The sequence below is a fragment of the Talpa occidentalis genome, unplaced genomic scaffold, assembly GCF_014898055.3.
Source record: "Talpa occidentalis isolate TD23 unplaced genomic scaffold, MPIMG_talOcc4v2.1 talOcc4.6, whole genome shotgun sequence".
Lineage (NCBI taxonomy): Eukaryota > Metazoa > Chordata > Mammalia > Eulipotyphla > Talpidae > Talpa > Talpa occidentalis.
The window spans coordinates 53,120,752-53,147,418 of NW_023604972.1; the positions used below are offsets into that span (position 1 = coordinate 53,120,752).

Genomic DNA, 26,667 nt, shown 5'->3' on the forward strand with positions numbered 1-26,667 from the left:
GAGAGAATGGAGTGGTATATTCAAAGTACTACAAGGAAAAAAAAAATACCAGCCAATAATATTTTATTCTGCAAAGCTCTCCTTTCTATATAAGGGAGAAATAAAAACCTTCTCAGACAAACAAAATCTTTGGGAATTTGCAAGCACTAAATTCCCTCCTCCAAAAAATATTAAAAGGAGCTTCAAGAGTTGAAACAAAGAGAGGTATGAATGCAAAGAATTGAACAGAACCACAAAAATGTAAACAAAATGGCAATCACAGACTTCCACATATCAATAATCATTCCAAGCATCAATGAACTGAACTCACCAATAAAAAAAAAAAAACACAGAGTATCATGTTGGATTAGGAAACAGAATCCAACTTTCTGCTGCATCTAAGAAACACATCTAAGTTCTGAAGACAATCATAAATGAAAGTAAAGGTTGGAAAACAATTCTACAGGATAATGCCAGAAATGGAGAAAATTGGTGAGCATGAAAGCACAAAGTCGGAAAAAACATGAACAGAACAAAAGACTATAGAATAAAAAATTGTAAACAGTAAGAGCTCTCTGGCATAACCTGAAAAGAAATACGACCCTTATTTTGGGATACAGCAAAAGAAATCTTAACAGGGAAGATAGTTACAATACAGGCCCACATTAAGAAGCAAGAAACAGGGCCTCCCCCGGTGGCGCAACGGTTGAGCGCTGGGCTGCGAAGCTGTTCGCATCCTCTGCAGCTCCAGTTCCATCCCCGGCCACAGGCGAGGGTCCCATATGGCGCGCAGACCTCTCCTACTGCGTCCGCTGCTTCCCTCAGCAGTGTATTTCATCACTCTGCCTGTTCTGTTCCCCACTTTGGCTCTGGTGAATTCTCTCACCCTCCTACGCTTCTGACTGTACCCAGTGCTTGTATAACTAAATAAATAAAAATCTTTAAAAAAAAAAAAAAGAAGCAAGAAACATAAACATACAACTTAATATTATAGCTAAAGCAAATTAATATAGAGGAACAAACAAGACCTAAAATTAGTAGAAGAAAGGAAATAATAAAAAATAAAAATGGAAGTAAATAAAATAGAACTTAAAAAGGCCACAAAAAATGAACCTAACAGTGGGTTCTTTTAGAGTATAAATAAATGGATAAACCTCTATCTAGGTTAATGAAGAAAAGAGAAAATACATTAATAAAAAGAATTAGAATTAAGAAGGAAGAAATTACCACAGATGGCACAGAAATGAAATGATCGTAAGGGATTACTATGAGTAACTATATTTCTAAAAGAATATATAAACCTAGACTACACCAGTAAGAAACAGGAGAGGGTTTAATAAGTTGATCACTCTTATAGAAATTGAAACAGTAATCAAAGATCTTCCCGAAAAACAAAAGCCCAGGCCAAACAACTTTACAAGAGAATTCTATGAAATCACTAAATAACTTACAATCATTCTGCTCAGATTATTTCTAAAAATCCATGGAGAGGTAATTCTCCCGAAAAATTTTGTGATGTAAATATCACCTATATACCAAAATCAAACAAAGAGAAAACAATGAAAGGACAGACCAAAAAGCTATTAGAAACAATAAGTGAATACAGCAAAGTGGCAGGTTACAAAATCAACATACAAATAATGATGCATTTTTATATATAAACAATGAATCTGAAGAAAAATAAATTAAGAAAATAATTCCATTGACAATCACTTCAAACAGAGTCAAAATACATAGGAATTAACCAAGGCAATGAAGGACATTTACAAGGAAAACTACAAGACATTATTAAAGGAATTGGATCAAGACATAAGGAGATGGAAAGCTATTCCATATGTATGTGTATGGGGAATAAATACAGTTATAATGACTGTCTACTAAAAGCAATATATAAATTTAATGCAATCCCTATCAAAATACCAATAACTTTCTTCAAAGAAATTGAAGAAAAGTATTAAGTATTTATGTAGACCCATAAAAGGTCTTGAACAGCAAAAACAATCCTGAGAATAAAGAAAGAAATGGAGACATCATATTACCTGACTTGAAACTATACTATAAAGCATAAGAAATTAAATAATATGGTACTGTATAAAAATAGACATAGAAATGAACAGAACAAAATTGAAAGCCCAGATAGCAATACTTAACTGACGATAATGTAACTACAATCATACAGTGGGGAAAGGAGAGTCTCCTTAATAAATGGTGTTGGGAAAACTGGAAGGCCACTTATAAAAGAAGTAAACTTGATCACTCCTTAACTCCATGCACAAAAAATAAATTCCAAACAGATTAAAGATTTAGAAATATGACCTGCAATTATAAAACATATAGAAGGAAATATTGGCTGAAAAATTTCATGGCATCAATAATAAAAATGTTTATGGAGACTAGATCCTTACAGCAATGGAAATAAAAACAAAAATAAACAATTGAGATTACCTCAAATTAAAACTTTTACACAGTGAATGAAAATACATATGGGTATCTCCCTGGCCAGCAGGGATCGAACCAGCACTGCTGAGGCTGCCAACAGCTTCACGGCACTGCACTCAACCGCCTGCGCCACCAGGAAGGCCCTAGAGTACACATTCTTAAACGAACTGGAAGACCTAATGTGAAAAGTTATAGGAGGAATATAGGGGATCAATGGGAAAAAATGATAACAACAACAACAAAAAAATAACAACAAAACAAAACAAAATAAACAGACAACTATATATAATCAGAGACATTCTGTGGGGAGGGGGAGGTTGAGGGATCAAAACTAGTGAGGGAGGAGCACAAGGGGCTGAGGTGATGATGCACGGGTGAATTGGTGGCAGAAATTCTATGGGAACAGCACCTGAGAAAAGAAAGTAAAAAGACTAAAAAATTAATTAATTAATTAAAAGAAAAATCCTTTGAACAGCAGCCTGTGGATAGCAAGAGATGAGTAAACATAAATGATGCTAAGCATCTGTGTTACTGGTGCTGTTTTCCTCACTAATTTAAGTATCCACAGAGTCAGCCTCTGTGTTTATACAGAAAAAAAAAAATGTGCTGATAATAGATAATGGCATTTGATTACCTCAGAATGAAGGACATAGATAGGAAGATTATATACCAGTTTTTGAGCTGCTAAAATCCAGTTTTCATTTCTGCCAAGAGAATGGAATGAGAAAGAAATAAGATGTCTTCTCCAAGCTTAAAAACCAAACTTGAAGGCTGACCACAAAACTAAAGCTTCCATAAAGGGGGAGTCACTGGAGGAGGGGTGAGTGTGCAGAGGGGAGGGAGCATGGGGGCCTGTGGTGGTGGACTATGAATGATTTGGTGATGGGGGCTCTACAGTGATACTACCTGGTGGTAGTATTCAAATATGATCTCAATTAAAAATAAATTTTAAAATAGAAGAAGCAAGGATCTTCAGACATACTTTCAGAAGAACAAATTTTGTTTTTTCTCCTAAATTTCTTGCAATGGAGACTCTCCATTGCTTTTTGCAGTCTAGTTTCCATGACTTTGAAATGTGTGGAAAGTCCCTTGGAAATCTGGCAAAAGGAAATTATTAGTCCTTGTTTTTGTTCCTGCTATGGCTTTTTGTGTTTTCCTGTTTTTATAGAAATTTAACTTGAAAGGTAGGAGTGAATGCATTAGAGGAAGCCAGTGAGATGTTAATTTTAATCAACACCAAGGAATCTTGCCTTTAAACGATATTAAACAAAATTTGCATCTTTAAAAACACTTCCGTGATTTCTTTACAGTTCCTCACTTAAAACTTTAAGAGATATATTTATTTGAAGGGAGAAGTTATATAAGTTCATTGTCATTTCATTCATGAATTCAGAGAAGCCTAATATTTGTATAGTTATATGTAAAGAACCATACTGCTAACCAATGAAATAATGGCCAGCTGTTGGTTTGTTCCCCTTGATCAATGTAGCAGAATTATAATTGGGTTTCTTCCAGCTCTTTGGATGAAGCAGACTTGTCCAGTGCCTAGAGAAAGATTTATTTGCTGGCCTAGAGCAGGGTCTCTTTCAACAAGAGCTATGGGAAGGCAGTCTTACCACCTTACTCCCATAAAGATTCTGTTATTGCTCCCTCTCGCATCACTACCTAAGAAGCAGAGTTACTGACTACCAATAAGTAATAATAATTACAACTACTAACAATTATAGTACATATTCTGTGCTGGTACTGTTTAAACACTTTGAATATATTAACCATTTAATTCTTACAGCAATCATATGACATAAGTTTTATTATTATGGCCATTTTACAGAAGAGAAAATTGAGGCAGGAGGGTAGCAGGGGTTGGGGGGGTGCTAATGGACTTTGGTGGAGGATTATAGGTGTTTTAGTGGTGCACATTGTAACATATATCTGTGGGGTTTTGATATACATTCAAATCATATACAGTATTCTAAGTCATTGTTACCTCAATAAAAGTAATACATATAAAAAATAAAATTAAAGTTTTCTTTTATTTTATATATATTTTTACATAATTTTTAATTTTTGCACAATGTATGCATTTTCATCTTGGTTACAGTCCCCATACAATTCCCACCACCCTTGTTTTGATACTAGTTTTGATGTCTGATTGTGACATAACTTTAAAAAAGACTAGTAGGAAAGAAAGCTAATGGCAGAATCAACAGAAACTGATGGATAGAGAGTGAGTTACAGCATTTTTTTTTTTCCATTGAGATAACATTGGCTTACATTATTTTGGTGGTTTTGGAAGTACAGGGTCCACCCTACCAGTTATAGCCACAATAGTGTACCCACCACCAATTTACCCATTGGCTAGTGCATAGTGCATAGTGCATTGTGCTTCTTTTCCTCCTTATTCCCACATCTCCTGGGCCCTTTTTTCCTTCTGGATACTTCAGGTGTGTAGTCAGCTTTCGCGGGTCTTTTAAGTTTATCTTTAACCCTTAGTTTGATTTCTCTATATTCCACATATAAGTGACACCATCTGGTATTTATCTCTCTCCTTATGACTTATTTCACTTCCAGCTTCATCCATATTGCTGCAAATGGCTTCAGCGTATCTTTTTTGATCGCTGAGTAATATTTCATAATATATATATAGAAAGAAAGGTAGATGATTGATAGATAGGACAGGCAGACAGATGGGTAGATATCACATCTTCTTGATCCATTCATCTATTTTCGGATACTTAGCTTGTTTCTATAGTTTGGTTATTATAAATACTGCTGAAATAAACATGGGAGAGCAAGTTTTCTTTCAAATTAGTATTTCTGAACTTTTCACATAGATACCTAGGAGTGGAAACACTGGGTCATATGGCAGATAAACTTTTAATCTGAGACTGTTCCATACTGCTTTCCATGGGGGCTATTTAGTGGAACGCACTGTTAACAGAAATAGAGAATCCGTTCTGCCTTCAGGGACCTTAAGTTGCATTTAGGAAAGACCAGAGTGTAAACACACGAGTCAACAAGGAAAATAGTATGTTTTGTTCACAATGTTACAAAACAAAAATGGAGCACTTACCCAGATGAGAGACAAAATCATGTAAAACTCAGAGTAGTAAATTTTTTTCTAGGATCATAGACCAATATATCCATCATTTCCCCCTTATAATCAATCAACTAAAACTTTATTAAAGAGTTGTCTATCATAGTTTAATAGAACATACAATTGTATTAGAGATGATTCTAATTTTCAATTTTCTAGATGATTCTAATTTTCAATTCATTCCATAAACTTTTGGGTTTTGCTTTCTGTTGTATTTTGAACCAAAAATGGATCATGAAAACTTTATATGCAATCCAAATTTATTCTTGCCCTTTGCGGCATAGTAATCTTAAGAATGTTCATTACAAGATAGGAAATACAACTGCCATTCTTTTAGAAAAATGTCATGAATGATGATTTATCTTATATTTCTAAGCATCAGGTATTCTAAAAAATTCAAGTCTAGTTAATTTGATTGTCCATAAATGTTCCAGGCACAATACAATTCTATTGTTTGCATTATAATCACTGCTATTAATGCATAATTACATACTAGCATAAACATCTGCCTAACTCATTTTTAAAAACCTTATCGCTATAAGAAATAATTCAGGTGAAGGATGATGATCTTTAATAATATTAGCAAGCCTAGATTCAAACTATAGCTTGGAATTGTCTAAAACTAATCGAAAGGGGCTGTATTGTTCATGCTCTTGAGATAAAACAAACTGACTCAACTTCTGAGGGCTTCTAAATATTTGGGGGAGAAAATCTAATATGAGAAAACACAATGGAATGAAGAAGTTGATACGTACAGATTTCTGAGGTTAAACTGGTGATGTGATCACCAAATCAGCTGAGTAAATTTTGTCAGAATGATGCAGTTCAGAAAGATGAGACTATGATATAGGTATCCAATTGTGGTTTTGGGGCCTCCCCTTGTGGCGCAGTGGTTGAGCGCTGGGCTGTGCTGCCTGCAGCCTCTGCAGCGCAGGTTCATTCCCCGGCCGCCAGCGAGAGTCCCACAAAAAAAAAAAAAATTGTGGTTTTTGTCACCTCCTGAGTTCTGGCCCTCAACTGCATCAGGTAAAAAACAAGGTATTCAGATTATAACCGATATCAAACTCTACAAAATTTGAGATTCTCTGAATCTCATCAATTCTCTGAATTTGTTTTCTTAAATTCTGCATTTTTTGGTCATGTGAGAAATTCAATGTTTTCAAAGTTATCAAAAATTGTAGTCTAGGACTTCATATGGCTTCAAAATACCATTAACTATTTTCTAAATCAGAATGGGCTGTGTTTTCCCCAGTTTAAGATAGTTGATCATAACAATGCCACATATCTCAACTAATACACTGCTTTGGGAAAACACCAAAGATTTTCTGAATTACTCCTTTAGGGGATAATAAAATCTATTCAACTTCTTCTAGTAAAAAGCAAATGTATAAATGGAAGAGATACTTGCATAAAACATCAAAATATTGAAAGACTGTGGGTCTGCTAGACTTAAACAGCCTGGTTGGCCACCATTTTAGTTACATGCAGTTCTGAATTCCAATACAAGGTCAGAACAACCCAGTTCAATCACTTTTATGACCTAAAATAATATAGGATACCATACCCTACAAGGATCCTTTCATGTTAAACAAGAACAGATGTTTGATCCTCCTGGGACAAGGGTATACATCACAAGGTATGACTGGGAATGCCCAGGGAGATGTTGACTAATGTATGACCAGTGTTTCAGAGAATGATCAGTGGAATGCCTTGTTGATAAAATTGGGACCATGGGTGAGGGTCTGGGGTATGGTTTCAATTACAATACCAGCAGATGTTGTATCAAGCAGATAAAGATACCTGGGGAACAGACTCACTACCCCTGAAGCCCTAGATGATAACACATTTTCAATTTCATCCATCCTTTTTTCTCTTTTTTCTCCTACCCCACTTAATTGATGCTATAAAAAGGTCAGAATCTTACTCTTTCAGCAACATCCTGCATTGTAGCTTGCTCCACAACTCCTATTTGTCAGTGCGGTGCTGTCAACACAACAAAAGACCAACTGGTTCAAAGTCTACCAGACATCATGTAAACCATTGTGTAGACGACTTTGATAATACAAGAAAATATAAGGCAGAGTGGTGACTCTGAAGGAGCATTCAGCCTGTTGGGAAATAGAAAAACTATAATATAGTATAGCAAGTGCAAGCACAGGTAACACCACTAGTGGCCTAATCAATGTGAAGTTTTTCAGACTTCACCTATGCATGACAACAACAGGAGTTACACTGTTCACTAAATATTTATTGACATCTCAGCATTGCATTAGCACTGGAAGACACAAGAAACAAAAGAAGCATTTCTTCCCTTATGGAATTCAATCTTGCAGTTATAATCTACCTGTATAAAATCAGTACTTTAAAAAAGGAGTCGTTGTGATGCTTTATAAGTAAGTGCTGATTAACCAATTACACATAGCCCTGCTCCACCTCACTCCTGTCTACACACTGACGTCAATGACTACTGAACAGCTGTATAATGTTCTGATGAATGATTCTTAGTGAAAATTATCCAGACACACCCACTGATGGCCCCATAAGTACAGAAAAAGTACAAGGTTTTATTTGAGGAAAGGCAACACACAATTTTTAAAGAATTTCACTTTTTTTTTTTTAAAAGAATTTCACTTAATCTTGGCATTTCAAACTGATGCAAGGCTGGATGTTTGGATGAAAAATTATAAATCATAACATTTCAGCATAAATTTTTAGTTTTTCAGTGAATGTATTTCTAAGTACCAGCTATCTATTAAATTGACATTTTATAGCAATGGTACTTTCCAACTTCCAAATTAAAAGAATTCCAAGGAACTAAATGCTTTTGGTGTAAAGCAAGTCAAGAAAAAACAAATTTATTTCACAAGGCCTAAAGCCATAAATTGCTATAAAATATAAATACATGGGTAGTCATATAACTTTTTCTAAATAATTTTATAAATGTTTGCACTTACAGCAAAAGAAAATTTCAGACAATCATGGTTCCCTCAGGAAAGCCAATAATCACATCAGCCCACATCTCCCTGAACCCAGTGTTATTTCACTAATTGAGCCCATGGAGAGAGATTTACATCTCAGATTTTGAAGTGTTGTTGATTATGAAGAGTATTTATAAGGAAGTTGACCAATTAAGAACCTTACAAGGTTTTCAATATTTGTCTAATCATTAGTTAGAATTTTTTTAATGGCGCTCAATATTATCTGTCTAATAAAAAGAGGAACATCTAGAAATGGTTACACCTGTGAGCTGTTCCAAAAGTATATGATATTGACTTCCAGGACTATTAAGAAAATATAATCCTCTACATTTCTAGCACAAATTTTTAAATATTGAAGCATGGCCCTCATTTTATTCTGTCAACATTTGGAAAGAAAAGCATTTGAGTAAATGGATGAGAAATACTTGGGGATCAGTATGTTTGTGATATAGAAATACAGCACTCTTTTGAACAATGCTGATAATAAGTCAAAGAGTGGCAGTAGATTCAGCAAAGGAGATAAGTTTGTGAGTGGAATGAGCAATGAAACCACACCAGAGAGCACTATGGCAGTCTGTGAGCTTGTGGCAGTTTTTGCATAACTCATTATTATTTCCCTGCCCAGGTTGTCACTTCCTCTCCTTTTATGAGAAAGGTAAGAATGCATAACTAAATTACCATAAGATGTTTTGTCACAAAAGCCACAACAACGAGATACCTATCTATCCTAAATTTCCTTTTCTCCATATCTACAAATACAACTATGTGGATGGTTTCAGTACACTGTATTAAATGAAATTACCAAGTCCTCAACAAAATCTAAAATCTATTTCATGTACTTCAAGAAGGCAATAAAAAATGTGGATATATTTCTATAAAAAAATCAATGTGCCAAAATGTTATTACCTAGAGGATCAACTTTCAGGTTTATGGAAATATCAAATATACAGTTATTCATTTTTTGGGGGAGTTCCAAATAGGTTAGGTGCTCATTATATTTTTGAGAAATAAAAGCTAAGGGAACATTCTCTAATTTTTATGAAAAGAAAAAAAGATTAATGTAAATCTGTGTCTATTTGGTCAGGTCTGTTTAGTCTTTTAGGTTGAAATGAAGCATATAGCACTTCTGTTCTAGAATGAGTTTAATTTGTGTCTTTTGTCTGGTGCTAGCAACATTACTGGTATGCCCCCCTTCATATGCCCTTGACCTTCACCTCTACATTGTGAAGGTGGTTACTATGCATTCCTGAAGCTCTCTGCCTCAGGGCTTCTCTCTGGTCACAGGGAGGCACTCAGCCTGCATGCAGAACAAGTCAAATAGTCAAGTTCCACAGAAGCAACTCTCAACAAATGGTGGGTGAGTTGACAGATATAAATCTATCAGCCTTGCTCTTCAATGTGATTGCCTTGTGGTATTGTTATAGGACAGGGAGAGGGTCAGCCCAAACCCCACAAACCTGCCTATTCTAAAAGGGTTCTGCCATCCGCCGCATCAACACAAAACATAGGAGACTTTAATGGGAAGGAACTTTAATAAAACTAGGAAACAATACAGGTAAGGCAAAGAGTCTAGTTTCTAGATGAAGCACCCAAAGTTACCCATCCCCTCGTGGGTAAAAGTCCATCCATATGGGAATGGCGCAGAGCAAAGCCCCAAAGCCTGCTAAAAGTCCAAAGCATCTTCCAGTGGGGACCCACAGAGAAGGGTCACAAACAACCGGACAAGTCCGGAAGGAAAAGAGCAAAATCAACATCAAGATAAAAGCTGCCATTGTCACCTCCCCATGGGTCTCACCCACATCTGTGTCACCCAGTCCACGACCAAAAGACAAGCGCAGTTTCTTTACGTATCTCTAGGCTCCATGCGCCTCCTCCAGGTCTCCTGGCTCCGTCCTGCTTCCTTCCTTCCTCAGTCTCTTCTGCAGCTTCTCCTCTTCCTGCTCAGCTCCACCCTCCCTTGGGTGGGGCAGGGAACCTCCCCCTTTCCTGGGACCACCCTGTTACAGTATGTTCCACTCTACTTCCCAGAGTTCCTCTTCAAGACTGAGCCCTTTGGAATCGCTGGTGAGTGAGTTTAGTAACATCATTTAGCATCTTTTTTCCCTTCTTTTTTTCTCATTTCCCCACTTGTGTTTCCTAGTATTACTTCCCAAATGAACTATTCTGTACATAAATCCTCACCTCCAGTTTACTTTGAAACAACCTAATCCTAAACATATGGGCAGAATTTATACTTTCGTTGTAAACTGGTATTTAAGTGTGGACCATAGTTCACATATAAATAAAAACATGTTAAGCTCTGAGAGGCTTTTCATTAGTCCATATGTTTGGCACTTAGAAGTTACACTAGGACTTCTCTTCTTGCCATGAGGGATCAACAACCAAAAGATTTACCTTACTGTTATTGCAAAAAAAAAAAATGTGTGTGTGTGTGAAAATAAGTGTTTTCTAACATTGGAAATGAGAGGAAGACTGTGATCCATAAGATAAGAAAAATAAAGGAGTGATTTCTATACTTTTTCCAATAATTGCCAATAGGCAGCTGTAAAATCATAGAGGAGGAGAAACCTAGGAAACTCAGCCTTCTCACAGTCTCAGCACGGAGAAGACAAGAAGAGCTTCAGGAGGAGCTGAGGCAGCTAGAATACATGCAACAGAGTACCAGAAAGGAAAAAGCTGCAGAGAGTTAATGACATCTAAGACCCCTGAAGTTTAGGCCAAGTATGGTCAGAATACACCTGGGTTCACATCCTGTAATGCTTCTCAAGATTGTTTTGACTATTCAGGGTTATTTGTGGTTCCATACAAACTTTAGGATTGTTTCTTCTATTTCTGTAAATAATGCCTTTGGAATTTTAATAAGGATTCTACTTAACCCTTAGATTATTTTAGAGAGTATGAATATTTTAACAATATTAATCCTTCCAGTTTCATGATCATAGAATATCTTTCCATTTCTTTGTGTCTTCTTGAATTTCTTTTATCAGTGTTGCACAGCTTTCAGTGTATAGGTCTTTCATCCTTTAGTTAAATTTATTCCTAGATAATTTTTCTTCAAATGCAATGATAAATGGGATTATTTTCTTAATTTCTTGGATAGTTTGTTATTAGCACAGAGAAATGCAAAAGAGTTTTTTGTTTGATTTTGTATCCTATACATTTACTGAATTTGTTTATTCTAACAGGTTTTTTTTTGTAATGTCTCTAGGGTTTTCTATGTATAGTATTATATCCTCTACAAATAAGGACAGTTTTACTTCTTTTCCAATTTGGACTCCCTTCTTTTCCTTCTCTAATTACTCTGACTAGGATTTCTAATATTAAGTTAAATAAATGTGGTGAGAGTGATCATCTTTATATTGTTCCTGATCTTAGAGGAAAAGTGTTCAACTTTTCACCACTGATTGTAATAGTAACTGTAGGTTTGTCATGCATGGCTCTTATTACATTCCCTTATACCCATTGGATGACGGTTTAAGATTCATTTCGTGTATTATTGAATTCTGTTTGTTAGTATTTTGTTGAGGATTTTTGTCTCTATGTCCCTCAGGGGTATTTATAGTTTCTTTTCTTGTGGTATCCTTGTCTGTACATCTTGATATTCATGCTTCTTTGTAAGTTTGGTGAAATTCGGCAATAAAGCTGTCTGGTCCTAGACTTTTTTTTCTTGGGGAGATGGCATCTCCCAGCCCGAGAACATCTCTGTGGTCCTCAAGACGTATGCCAAACCTGAAGTCTGCCCCTCACCCAAAGTGTAAGAACAAGGAAATAGGTCTCTTTCACAGAAAGTAAGGAAGTATAGTATGCTTCATCTTCTCTCTGTGCAATGCCTTGGAGATAGCCTGCCCCCAGTCTCCCCACCACCATCTCAAAATTCAAGAAGCATCCCCTGGTGGCAGCAACAAAAACCAGGGCACAAGATTTAAAACTGGGGCACCAGACAAATATAATATAAATCCAAGAGAGGCTGATACTCTGGAGTGTGGCAGAGGGAGAGCACAAAAGATAGTATTCTCCAAGGTTTCTGGAAAAGTTTATAGTTAGCACTTAGACATGTATTTAATTGGAAATCTCCTCAGGATAGTTATGATGATAATCTAATAGGTCTCTTTCACAAAAATATGAAGCTCCTGAATCTGTTGCCTCTTGATGTGCCTGAGGTTGATAGCTGTTTAAGAACCCTTTGTTAACTATAGGACTCACAGTAGTAACCCTTGCTGGCCATCAGAGCCAGATGATCTAGAGGCCCTCTTGAAAGTTGCTACAAATGTCAGGATGCTAGTCAGGGTATAAAATCCTTCCTGGAAGACATTAATGAGCTGGACAAGGCAGAGAGAGAGTGCAAAGACTGTGCCCACTGGTTTCCATTCGAAGAGTACCTTCATAGGTTACTTGAAGTATACCAAACAAACACCCTACACATCAGGCCAAGGCTCTTGGATAAGAAAATAAGACACTTTCTCAGAACAACTGGGGCTGAGTTTCAGCCTGCTATCTGTGCATTATCCTGGGGAATGATAGTCTACCAAGAACTGTCTCCAGCTATTATAGTTCCAGGGGACCCAGAACACAAGTCCTACCCCTCTTCTCCCCAATCCCTCACACCTCTAGAGCTACATCACACAGAGGTGTTCCTTAAGTGATAATTGCAAAAATCTGTGTTACCAATCTTAAAAATCTGGACACCATATGCATAAAGTACCTCCCCTCCCAGAGCTACAGGTACTCTGAAGTATGCAAATGGGTGATACAAAAAAAGGTGTCCACTGGTTAGGGCAACACATATAGGGAGCAAAAAGGTGACATGCACCAAAAAAGGAGAAAAATAACTGTTATATTTTTAAATAAACCAAATCATTGCCAGAATGGTCACCTTGCGTCATCAGGAAAATTGAAGAGCTGAGCTCTAGTAAACCCCTGAAGCCTTTCCCTGATGGTGCCTTCACTCTTTGCAGACATTAAATGCCACAGACACTGGAACTAAAGCTATTCCACTCTCTCCTTCCCTGAAACTCCATGAGGACAGACATAGTGTCACATTGTCTGTTCCTATGGTCAGGAACATAGTAGTTACTTAATAAATACTGGTTGCCTATTGCAACCTAGCCACGGTTACAAATAGGCTTGCATCTGGCTCTCAATGTATGATCACGGTTAATTCAAACATCCCCTAAACTCTCAGTAATTTGCATAAATGTAATATTTACACACCATCACCTTCTTCTTTTGTTCTCATTTTCCTTCTCCCTTGTACTCAACTTCCAAAACCTTATATCAAACTCAATTGCTTTTGCAGCAACATGGATGGAGCTGGAAGGGATCATGCTCAGCGAAATAAGCCAGAAAGAAAAAGAAAAATACCGGATGGTCTCACTCATAGCAGGAATCTAGAAAAGTTAAATAAGGGACCAGGAAAAAGAATAACTATAAGAAAGAAAATATCAAAATCAACAAACAACTATGAACCAGAGACACTCTATGGGGAGTAGGGTGGGGGGCGGGAAAAGGAGGGATTGGGGTCAAAATAAGGGGGTTGTAATTGTATGGGGAATATAAAAAAATATATAAAATAAATTTCTGAGAGTCTTAAAAAAAAAACCAAAAAAACCCAAATTCAATTGCTTGGTCATGCCCCAAATAGACCAGACCTAAATTTTATCCAAGGAAAGAAGTTCATTATCTGCAGATAACAGAGACAAAAAATGTGAATTTCTTCACAGACTACTGTCCTGTGTAAGGGTTGGAATGGGTTTTAAATGAAAAGGAGGTGGGAAATGTAGACAAAGGAGTTCTTGGTGAATGGACGTTATAGGTGCTGGGCATGGTTGGTCATATGCTGGTCATCTGCCTATCATCTGAGCATGCCAGAGTGGGTCATGTTTCCACAATTGTTGCAAGTCCAAAAAAACGGCATTTCAACGCCTTTCCTAGGAGATTTTACTAGAATGAGGTTATTGTGAATTTCAGGTCACAAGGAAGGAAAGACACAAGCTCGGTATTTTTTATGGCCCGTGGGTTATTTAAGAGAGACAGGAGTTATCTGAATCTGGGTATCCTGATCCACTGAAATATGTGGTTTAGTTTCATAACACAACTTCTGAGTAAATGAATTAAATTTTCTAACAACCATACTGGAGTCAGTAATGAGAAGCATTAACCCTTTGTTTCCTGGTATTTAGAGGCCCTAGTATTAACTGTCTTAACCCTTTATTTTCCAGGTTTCTAAGGTCCTGATTTGGCAATCAAAAGATGATAGGCAAGATGACACTGATTAAGTTCTCTGTTTTTCTTTATGGGGAAGAGAGATAAGGAAGATGGGAAATAAATTTGTGGAAATAAAGACAGAAAAAGTGAAAAGAAGTTATTCTGTTTGCTCTTCATAAAATCGATATTTATAGTTTGTCCTAATGTAACTCTAAGTTTCTATTTATAAACAAAGAAATATTTGAGTACTTGTGAGATGTAACCATTTTGTTTTGTGTTTATAATTTGAATCAAATCAGTGGTGCAATAAATAGGGATCAGATTACAATAGAGAAATTAATTTTCAGAATAAAAATACCTTGTTCATTTTGTAATTTTAAATATATGGATAATTTATTTTTATACTTTTTTAAGTATTTTAAATAAAAAGGACAAGGAAAGGAGATTACAAACTTGATTTTAGCAATGTAGATATTAATTCATGATGTTATTATCAATTTATCTCAGTATTTTGTAAATTAATGATCCAGATTTCTTTTCTTTTAAACTATCAAGACTAGTCTCCTAAAGGCAAAGATTAAAAATTACCATGTTGTGCTATTTACAAAGAAAGCATCTGGGAAGGGGATTTAATTATAGTATTTGAGAGCACAAATGCTACACTTAATCACTGTTCATGAATTTGCTAAACTGGAATATTATATGGTAAACAGTTTTCAAATGTTTCAAAAGAGATAATAATACATTTCTTATTATAGAGTGTTACGGGAATTAATTAGTTAATATTTATAAAGAATTTTTAAAATAAAGTGCTTCTCTTCTGAAATCATTAAATAAATACTAATTGATATTCCTTTCTTAAATTTTTGAAAAGGTCTACGTGGTACTATACAATTATATAACTTTTTCATGTTAGAATCCAAAATTTAAGCCCCATATGTATATGTGTATAAATTTTCAGTTCTTTTTAAAAAATGTGCCTATATTATTCAGATCAATATGGAGTTTCAAAAGATTTTTTAAAATTCCAGTCCTGGGCCTCCCCGGTGGCGCAGCAGTTGAGCGCTGGGTTGTGAAGCTGCCCACAGCCTCTGCAGCGCTGGTTCGATCCCCGGCTGCTCCCCAGCCACTGGAGGAGGGTCCCACATGGCGCGCAGACCTCTCCTGCCGCCCGCTGCTCCCCTCAGCAGTGTACTTCAGTCCTTCTGCCTGCTCTGCTCCCTGCTCTGGCTCTGGTGAATTCTCTCACCCTCCTGCTCTTCTGACTGTACCCAGTGCTTGTATAAATAAATAAATAACTCTTTTAAAAAATAAATAAATAAAATTCCAGTCCTAGAAATATTATTAAGATTGCTTAACCATATTTGTTGTTCAGAATTTGATATAATACACAATTTCCCAATTCAAAATTTCTCTACAATGCTAAAGATATTTAGAACAGTACAAAATACTTACTATTTATAAAGCAACTTCAAAACTTCATATGAGATATTGAGGATTGATTATTCCTCAAACTCAATTTTGCATATTTGCCTTTCTACCCTCTGGCATTTGGGGCTACTGACAAGATAACTATATCACTGAGTTCAGAAACTGGAAGCAAAAAGAGTCTCAGACTCTCTCTCAATCTGTCTCTGTCTCTCTCTGTGTCTCTCTGTCTCTCTGTCTCTCTCTCTGGCAACATCTTGAGGTAAAGAAAGCAAGCTTTCAAAGTAAAAAGTAAATGAGCTTGCTTGAGGGGTGGAGGCAGACAAAGAATTGAGGAGGACAGAATGTAATTTGAAAGGGTTTTGAACAAGCTGCAAAAAAAGAACTTGTGGCACCAGGGCAGTTCCCCAGCCTTGGCACTAGTGACATTTGCACTAAGTAATTGTCTTTGTTCTGAGGACAGTCCATGCACTGTAGGTGCTGAGCAGCATCCCTGGCCTCCACTTTCTAGATGCCAGTAGCATTCCCACCTCACCCCCTGCCAGGCTAACAACTAAAAATGATTGCAGATAATGCCTAATGTTGGAGGAGGGGAGGGATGGGGGGGAGGTGGTGGGAGGAAGAGAGGATAACTAAAATATCACCAGTTAAGAACCAGGACCCGGGTTTGGTGCAAGGAGAGGAACATGATTGGAAGTGCTAGCCTACAGCAACCACTGGGAGCTTTCACTGTAAGGGGGTAGAAGAGGTGGCCAATCAAAGATTTGGAAGTGGCAAATGATGCCACCAAAAGTGACTATCTGGCAAACAAACAAACAAGAAATTGATATTGGTGAGAAGAATCACCTTTGAGTGGTGTCTGCTGAAAACAAATTCCCAGAGGAGCCACAGCCATAAGCAACTACCAACGGAAGCCTACACTGGCTGTGTAGTGGTGAGGGACATGGTGGTGGACTGTTAATGTTCTTTAATGAAGGAAAGAGTCAAATAGTTTATTCCAGGATATGTGAAGGGCTTAAGTACCAGAAACTCCTTACTGGGGACTCATTGAGTTTCATTAATTCATTAAATATTTATCAAGTACTCCTACATGTCAGGTTGTGTGCTGGCTATCAGGAATGCAATGAAGAAAACAATCCATCATCATGGAACTTATGCTCCAGAGAGAAATATAATGATAAAATTCTGATCCTCAGATTCCTGGGGTAAAGCATGACTAAAGCAAAGAGGCTCCTAATTCTCTACATTGACACCACTCTATAACTAGAACTTCAAAATTATAACTCTCTTCATTTTTTTAAAGAGCAAAAACTGCTTAACTTTTATCTTCTATTCAAATGCTCTTTTTTATTCCCATCTCATTTTAAATTTCTCAGCCTGGCATTTCAGACAGCTGCTTTTTTTTCTTTTCACAGCAATCAATATAGGAACATTTTAAACAGATAAAAGCATTTCAGTTGCAAATTTCTTTTTCTGCTGGCAAACGTGCGCACAATCATTTGGATTTACAGGATGGTGTTAGTCAAAGTCAGCAAGTCTTCCAGAAAAAGCCTTCGACTCAATGATAACAGATGTGCTGTCTTTTCTCATTTGGGTCCAGCTGCCTAATAATAGCAAGGTAACATCATTAATAAATTATTGGCATCACTAGTTAGGGAATGTACAATCCAATTACATATAGTTTTTAATTCACTACAGGCCAAACACTCACTACTTTTCCACATATGACACCCAGATCCATCTTCAGTGGAATTAAACCACAGCCTTTGTAAACTAGTCATTAATATTCAGAATAAGGAACAATTGCTTGTAACAGGAAACACAGAAGCCAGACATTTGGCAGCATCACACAGAGTTCACTGCTGAAGTCAACCATCAAAGCAACTCTGCACACAGTGATGGGTCTCTGTTGCCATGGAAACAGCAGTGAGCTCGGTTAGTAAATAGTTGGGGTTTTCTCACCTGCCAGGACATAAATTCAGAGTTTACTGTTGATTTTTAAGTGCACTATTTGTAAGTAACCTACTTACAGATTAGCTACCAGAAATCTTTTGTTGCTTCAGAAGAAATATCCAAACATTTGCCAAAAAAAAGTCTTCTCCCAATGGTAGCACCTTACAAAACTCTAGCACAATACCACGACCAGGATATTGACACACTGCAGTCAAAAACTATGGAGCAATTCCATTACCACAAGGATTCCCCATATTGCCCTCTTATAACTATACTACTTCCCTCTCTTCCAACTTCTTCCCTAAAATACTGGCATACACGACAGTGTTCTCATGACTCTACAATTATCTCAAAATAAAAAGCTTAAGTTTTACAATGAAAAAAAAAAAACAGTGAACACAGTTATTACCAGATATCAAGGTTATATGAAAATAGAGTTCATTATCTCAAGGGACTCGCAAAAATTTTTTATGGGCTTGCATTTCTTTTTCGGTGGTTTTTATTTAAGATGCATAGAAATAAATGTTGACATGTCTTTTAAAAAAATCTTAAGGTAATACAGCATAATTCATTTAACAGAAAACTGACAAAAAACTATCTTCATTCTAAGTTACTTATTTTGTCAAAAACTAACTCCTAAAAATACACACATACACAAAATAAAAAATAAAATGATAAGGATGCTAGGGTAATGCTAATCATCAAGAAGTTTCAAATTCATGATGAGCATTCCAGTTACTTTGAAATTTTATTTCAAGTTATATTTGTATATCTCAAGTTGCAAAAAAAAAAAAAAAGCTGTATTTATTTTAAATGTCTATAGCCCTCATTTATAATCAAATGAGCTAAAATTAAGTAAGGCCTACTCCTGCCCACTTCTGATTCAAATATCCCATTATGGGAATTTCTCTGTCTTGATAATTATAATAACCATTTCCTCTAATTTACAAATGTATAAAGTATGACAAAAAGAAAATGTCTTTTTTTTTAAAGATTTATTTATTTACTTATACAAGCACTGGGTACAGTCAGAAGCACGGGAGGGTGAGAGAATTCACCAGAGCCAGAGCAGGGAACAGAACAGGCAGACTAACTGAAATACACTGCTGAGGGGAGCAGTGAGTGTGGCAGGAGAGGTCTGTTGCCATTCAGGACCCTCACCCGGCTGCCAGGGATCGAACCCGTGCTGAAGAGGCTGTGGGCAGCTTCGCAGCCCAGGGCTCAACCACTGCGCCACTAGGGGAAGCCCCAAAAAAGAAAATGTCTTGACTATAGCAATTCAGGAAAAAGCCAAGTGCAAGTCTCTCTCAGCAATCTTAATCCATATCTCTATTAGGTCATCCTGGCTCCATTTAGCTGTTTCTTTCAACATAAGTCCAAGCTAAATTATATTTTCCCATAAAACCTACAAGTTGAAATGTTATTTTGATTTTTTTCTGAACAGTGACTTTCCCTTTATCAACAGTTGTTAGAGGGCCTCTGTAGTGGTGCAAGGGGTTAAGACATAACCTCTGAAGCTGTCCACAGCCACTACAGTAGGAGTTCAATCCCTGCCCAGGGAACTACCCACATGGAGCAGCAGAACTCTCCTGACTGGGCCCACTACTCCCCTCAGCAGTGTATTTCAGTAGATCTGCCCATTCTGCTCCCCACTCTCTCTGGTGAATCCTCTCAGCCACCTACACCTCTGGCCTGTACCCCAGTCTTTGTATGCATAAATAAATAAATCTTTTTTTAAAAAAGCCAGTTGTTAGAAATGCCTATATCCCTCTCCTGTGATTATCAATAAACACCACTTAGATATCTACATGACATGTGCTATATGATTAGTAAAGGAGGAGAGGATACAAAAATGAATAAAATGTTTTCTGCTTTTGAAAAACTAGTCTAGTGGGGAAAATAGTAATATAGATATACTACAATCTGGTAAGCACTGTTCATAGTAGAACTTTAAAAGTACAATGGGAACATTGTGACAAGAAGCAGTTTTATAAATGATAGTTACTATAGGCAGGTGCTCTAAAAAGTTAAAACATTACTCTGATTCATATATAAAATAAATGTGTCTAATATTTATTTGACTTAAAAAATTTATATATCTCTATTGAACAAAATTCATTTGCACTACTATGAACAGAAATAATTTGTGTTGCTACAGATAGGAATCATTTACATTGTTCTCATCTTTCCAAAGTTCACTTCTACTACTGCAAAATTGTAAAATAGTCCAAATACAGAAAGTCAATCAACTCTGCATTCGCCTATAAAATCAACAATCTCCAGAAGAGCCTTTAGTTAAATATCCAGTAATCCCTTTTTCCATTTCCAAGTCTTGAGTAATTTTTCCTGGGAGAGTGAAGAGGCATTCCAGATATGGAGAAATGCATTTATTTATTTTAAAAAAATATTTATTTATATATTTTATACAAGAACTGGGGTACAGGTCAGAAGCCAGGAGGGTGAGAGAATTCACCAGAGCCAGAGCAGGGAACAGAACAGGCAGACGGAGCGAAGACACTGCTGAGGGGAGCAGCGGGTGAGGCAGGAGAGGTCTGCTGCGCTGTGTGGGGTTCTCCCTGGCCAGCGGGCAACCGAACCGGCACTGCAGAGGCTGCGGACTGCCTCATAGTGCGACGCTCAACCGCTGTGCCACCGGGGAGGCCCCAGAAATTCATTTAAAAACAAAGAGATATGTAAAAGAAAGTTCTTGGGTATAGGAGGAGACTAGGGGGGGAAATGTCAACTCATCCATGGGACAAGTTCAGCTTACACTGCAGTGGAGGCTTGGGGTGAAATTGTGAAGGATATCACAACTAAATTGGGAAGGAGCTCAATGACTAAATAGTACTAGAATTAAAGTTATTAAGAATTTAAAAAGTAACTCTCAAAGATGATGGTAAAGAGAATAAATTGTGATTTTATTGCTATTTATTTCAAAATCTAGTAAAAATGACATTAAAATTGGCAGTCATTTCCCTTTTAAGACAAATAGAAGTCTGCGAATACTAAATATCTTTTAAAAATCAATAAAATAGAATCAATTGTCATGCCCACTATTACCACAATTTAAAATAATACAATTGGGCCTCCCCGGTGGCGCAGCAGTTGAGCGCTGGGTTGCGAAGCTGAACACAGCCTCTGCAACACCGGTTCGATCCCCGGCTGCTCCCCGGCCACCAGAGGAGGGTCCCACATGGCGCACAGACCTCTCCTACTGCCCGCTGCTCCCCTCAGCAGTGTACTTCAGTCTTTCTGCCTGCTCTGCTCCCCTCTCTGGCTCTGGTGAATGCTCTCACCCTCCCGCGCTTCTGACTGTACCCAGTGCTTGTATAAATATAAATAAATAAACAAATAAATAAAAAATATTTTTAAAAAAATAAATAAATAAAATAATACAATTGTCACACAAAAACCAAATAATCTAGATATTTGGGCTTCATTTTATAGACCGTACGTAACTGTACATATTGCAGTAAGTTCAAACTTTTTTTCTCTAGAACCACTTAAAAATAATTGAGGACTCCAAAGAACTTCTGTTTAAGATAACTATACCTATTAGATTTACCATTTTTGAAACTTAAGCTAGGAAATTTTTAAATGTTTATTACTTTTTTTAAAGATTTATTTATTTATTTATACAAGCACTGGGTACAGTCAGAAGCATGGGAGGGCGAGAGAATTCACCAGAACCAGAGCGAGGAGATGAACAGGCAGCAGGACCGAAGTACACTGCTGAGGGGAGCAGCGGGCGGCAGGAGAGGTCTGAGCATCATGTGGGACCTCACTGGTGGCCGGGGATCGAACCAGCGCTGCAGAGGCTGTGGGTAGCTTCACAAGCCAGCGCTCAACCACTGCGCCACCAGGGGAGGCCCAATGTCTATTATTTTAAACAACTATAATAACCACAATAAATATTAGCAAACTTAAGTATTTCATAAACTGTATTTTCCAAAATTAACAAGAAGGGTGGTACTTCTATGCTTTTTTGCAAATGTATGTTATCTGACTAAATAGAGGACAGCTAGATTTTCATATTCGTTTCAATCAATTGTGGTATCACATACCATGTAGCCTCTAGAAAACCTACTGAAGGGATAACTTTCAAAAACGAACAGTATTTTGCCTTTATTATGGAAAAATTTTGGGCCTACAGATTTGCTACAAGGATGTCAGGGACTTAAAGTGTTTCGAAAGCACATTTTGAGACCTACTACAATAATGCATTCACACTAATTAGGTCATGAACAAACTAGCTGTATTAATTTAAGAACCCCAATGATACTATTGCACTTGATATTAAAACTATAAATATGATGCAGTCTATGAGAATCATTATGGAAAATAAAATACATACTATAACAGACTGAAATTCTTTACTTCAATACTTTTGACTTAATTCATTTTCTTAGGAAGAGAATCAAATTGAAGGTTTGTTATGTATTTACAGTTTACTCTTGGAAAATTTTCACCAATCAAAAAAAGGGTTAATTTTATCATTTTCTTAACTAGCCTTTACATATTGAATGAAAATCTTACCATGCAGGTCATGAGCTAATGGAAATAATAATCATTCTGTGTTTCACATGTACCTGTAGATTTCTATTGGGGGATGGTGGGGATAAGAGGAAGGAACTTATTTTGAGTTCTGGCTATTTCTAAGTGGCTGAAGTAAACTTAGAGTCTATTATTCAAGCATGGATCTAAAGATTTCTAATTATAAACCATGTATCATGGGGAGGACCAGAAGAGGAAATGAGGATAGCTAGTGTCATGTACAAGGGACAAAAATCTTCATGGCCTCCCTGGTGGCACAAGAGGTTAAGATGCAGCCTATGAAGCTATCTGCAGCCACTGAGGCATGAGTTCAATCCCCAGCCAGGGAGATGACTCACATGGCTCAGCAGACCTCTCCTGACTCGCCCGCTGCTCCCCTCAGCAGTGTATTTCATCACTCTGCCTGTTCTGTTCCCCACTCTGTCTCTGGTGAATCCTCTCACCCTCCACACCTCTGGCCTGTACCCCAGTCCTTGTATGCATAAATAAATAAACCTTTAAAAGAAAAAAAAAAAACTTCAGGCTATTTGCAGTGGTATAAATCAAGTTAAACTTCCAGAAAAGTTCCAATCAGTTCCATTAATTAGAAAATAAATATGTCGGTACATAGTCTACCTTGTGAGAGAGAGTAGACATAGATTCCCACTGCACTAAGGTTCACACTGTGCTTTTAATACTTAAGAAAGCTCTGCAAGCCTTTCTGATAGTAACCCAGAGCCACCTACAGTGATTTTACCCCAATGCAACTGGCCTAACATGTTTTACAAGGAACTCACATGTGCCTGAGTGTGGAGAGTAGGGAAGTCAGAAGAGTTAGAAAAGGTGGCATTGATTAGAAGACAAGGAACCTTAAGAGAAGTACATAGAGCTACGGAGAGTCAGAGAGGAGGGAGGGCATTAGGTTGGGAAAGGGAGAAAGAGTGGGTGGTGATAGATGTGGACATACATAGCAAATATGTCATCAAAAAGTAGAAATAGAGGGTGGGGTCTTCTCAAGGAAATATTTTTTTAATTTAATTGAAGTAACACTGGTTTATATAGTTGATAGTATTTTATAAATATGGCTCTCCCTCTCACCCAGGTGCCGTCACTGTGGTGCACCGATCACCAAAGCACCCATAATTCACCATCATAGTCCACTGTGCTCTTGCCCGGCTTTGTTCTAACCCTTCCCCCCACACACACACTCTTTTTTTTTTTGGATACCTCAGTTCTATGGTGAGTTTTCAGGGGTTATTTTAAGTTGGATTTTATCTCACCCTTTATTTGGTTTCTCTATATTCCACCTATAACTGACACCACTCTGCATTTGTCTTCCTCCTTATGCCTTATTTCACTTAGCATAATCCCTTCCAAATCTACCCATGGTGCCAAAAATGGCTTCAGTTTATCTTCTTTTATCACTGAGTAATACTCCATTTTGTAATTCTCCATATACCACTTCTTGAGCCACTCATCTGTTTTGAGGCACTTAGGTTATTCCCATATCTTGGCTATTGTAAATAGTCCTGAAATAAACATGGGTGTGCAAGTTTGCTTTTGAATTAATGATTTTTCTATTCTTTGGGTAGATACCTATGAGTGGAATTACTGGGTCTATGTCAGATCCATTTTTAGTCTTCTGAGAGAGTTTCATACTGTTTTCCATAGGGACTCAATCAGTCCCACTGAGTGTAAGAGGGTTCTGAGAAAGAAATAACTTTGAGAGTGAAAAAAAAGGAACTAGAAGCATGTGATTCATGTTCAGGAGTCAGGTTTGAATGGAGCAGAGATTTGCTGTACAAGAAGGTGACCCCAACAGGAATAATAGACTGGTGGCACATTGAAAAAGCTTTTCATTTTCTGGTTGAAAGGTTTGGGTAATTCTCAGATGAGAGGGTAAGTTAAATATTTTTAATTATTCTTACATCATTCTTGCATCAGACGTCCAGAAAAGAAAGGTAGAACACTATATGTAGTAATTATTTCTGTCAAGACAATAAGTAATAAATGAATGAATCCTGAACTGAAGTTCTGCAATGGAATTAGAAAAATAGTATTCATTTTCCAGGCAGAATCTATAAAATGGCCCAACAGGTGAATATATAAATCTACAAAGATCTATCAAAAAAGCTTCGTATATAACTTTGGTGGTAGGCATGGGGTGATAACACATTTGCCTAGGTGTCAACCTTAATGGCTAAAGTCATGCAGTATTGTAAACCAATGTTACCGCCATATACATAACTTATAAAAAGACTCAGATTCTGGGCCCACTCTGGTGGCACAAGGGGTTAAGCACTGTATTATGAAGCAATCCATAGATGCTGCAGCACGAGTTCGATCCCCCACCTGCCAGGGAACAACCCACATGGCGCAGCAGACCTCTCCTTTCTCGCCCGCTGCTCCCCTCAGCAGTGTATTTCATCAGTCTGCCTCTTCTGTTCCCCACTCTGTCTCTGGTGAATCCTCTCACCCCCCTGCATCTCTGGCCTGTACCCCAGCTCTTGTATGCATAAACAAAAAAATCTTAAAAAAAAAAAAAGACTCAGATTCTGACCGTAGTCCATTAGAGAAATTATGGTATCGTTTATATTAATGTAGTTCAAAATTGGAATTGACTTGGGATAAAGAAAATAATTGTAGAGCATGGAAAATTTCAGAATGGAGGTTAAGTAGGCATTAGAAAATAGAAACTAGGGTCTGAGGCTCATCTCTTTGTGATCTTTGTACTTCTTTTTACTCCCATAAACCTCCAAGTGAGGCAGGAGTGATACAAATGAGTTTCTTATTTAATGCAGGAAAAAGACTGCTTCTTATCATTGCATTTTCTTCCAAAAGGATGAAACCTCTGAAACTATCTGTATTTCCACAAAGAGCTTAAAATGAGGACAATTTCTTCACTTGCTTGCTATCTTGACTTGAATATTATAAAAAGAGAATAAAGGAAAGAAAATAACTTATTAGAGAAAACGGTGATATGATACCATTCCTACTTGAATTTTGTATGTATAAAGCATCCCATTTTTTGCAAGTGAGGATGTGTCCCATGGCATGAATTATAAATAGATTCTTTAGTTGTGCCTACTCAATAATAATAACCACAAGCTACTTAACTGAGGAATCATCAGGCTTTTAGCTTAGTTTAGAATAGACTAAGGGAATAATGCACCTGTTCTGCTGACAAATGAGAAAAAAGATTTCCAACGCTTTCTAGAATTGGAAAGAAAATCACTTAAAAAATGAAAAAGTATCTACTTTTCCCACTAATTCTGTTATAATAACTGACTTTCAATTGAGTTATTAAGCCCATACCTTCAGATATTTAAATTTTATTCAGCAAACTTCTGTTTATAATACTAATAATACTCAATATAGTAATAAAAGTTAACATATAAAATCCTAACAACAGTGCCTAGCACATTATCATGGTTTCTTTAAGTAGTGTTAACACCATTATCATGCTAATCATCACATTCATCAATAACTGAAAACTTTGGGCACTGAAATTTTTTCCATTTAATTGATGGTGGGTGTGGTGTGGTAATACACATCTGAAGAAGTATAAACTTAGTCCCCTAAATCATAAACAGTATTATAAATCATTGTTACCTCAATTAAAAAAAAACCCTCTACATCTTCACATTAAAGTGATAAAAGAAGAATTCTTTCAAATTCAAAATCTTATAGGTAAGTATTCTTTTTTGGTACTGGAATCTGGCCCCAATTTTATCTTATATTATTCACTTTATAACTTGTTTCCTTATTTTAATATTCTATACCCTGTTACTAAAATGAAAAATAATCAAGGCTCAAATGCAGTCCACATACCCACTGAAGCTACTCAATCAATGCCCGTATCTACACCAGAGGCAAGTCATGATCACATACACAAAGAGCAGATGACCTTTGGCACATGCTATTTTGCAAACATACTGCATCTGTGTGGTGAGTGCAGGGAGTTTATGCTCAGGATATAAAGACCAAGGGCCACACTGCTTTCAGCCACCTCACACCTGTACTCAACAGTCCACAAGACAGCTGCATATAGAAGCT

The 26,667-nt window shown here is 36.9% G+C and overlaps 1 protein-coding gene across 20 annotated transcripts in view; it reads right to left on the reverse strand.

The window, feature by feature from the left end:
- Positions 1-26,667, reverse strand: part of MAPK10 (mitogen-activated protein kinase 10) — a 438,482-nt gene that overhangs the window by 250,021 nt on the left and 161,794 nt on the right. For 12 of the 20 annotated variants that reach the window (XM_054688437.1, XM_054688436.1, XM_054688435.1 and 9 more), the window contains one exon: positions 7,440-7,623. The exons of 5 other annotated variants lie outside the window; for them this stretch is intronic. In XM_054688437.1, the coding sequence (XP_054544412.1) occupies positions 7,440-7,460 (21 nt within the window). In that variant the 5' untranslated portion in view covers positions 7,461-7,623. Of the gene's footprint in view, positions 1-3,052; positions 3,077-6,270; positions 6,281-7,439; positions 7,624-26,667 lie in introns of those variants that run through there. 3 more of the 20 variants (XM_054688443.1, XM_054688444.1, XM_037530739.2) reach the window with 3 other exon arrangements.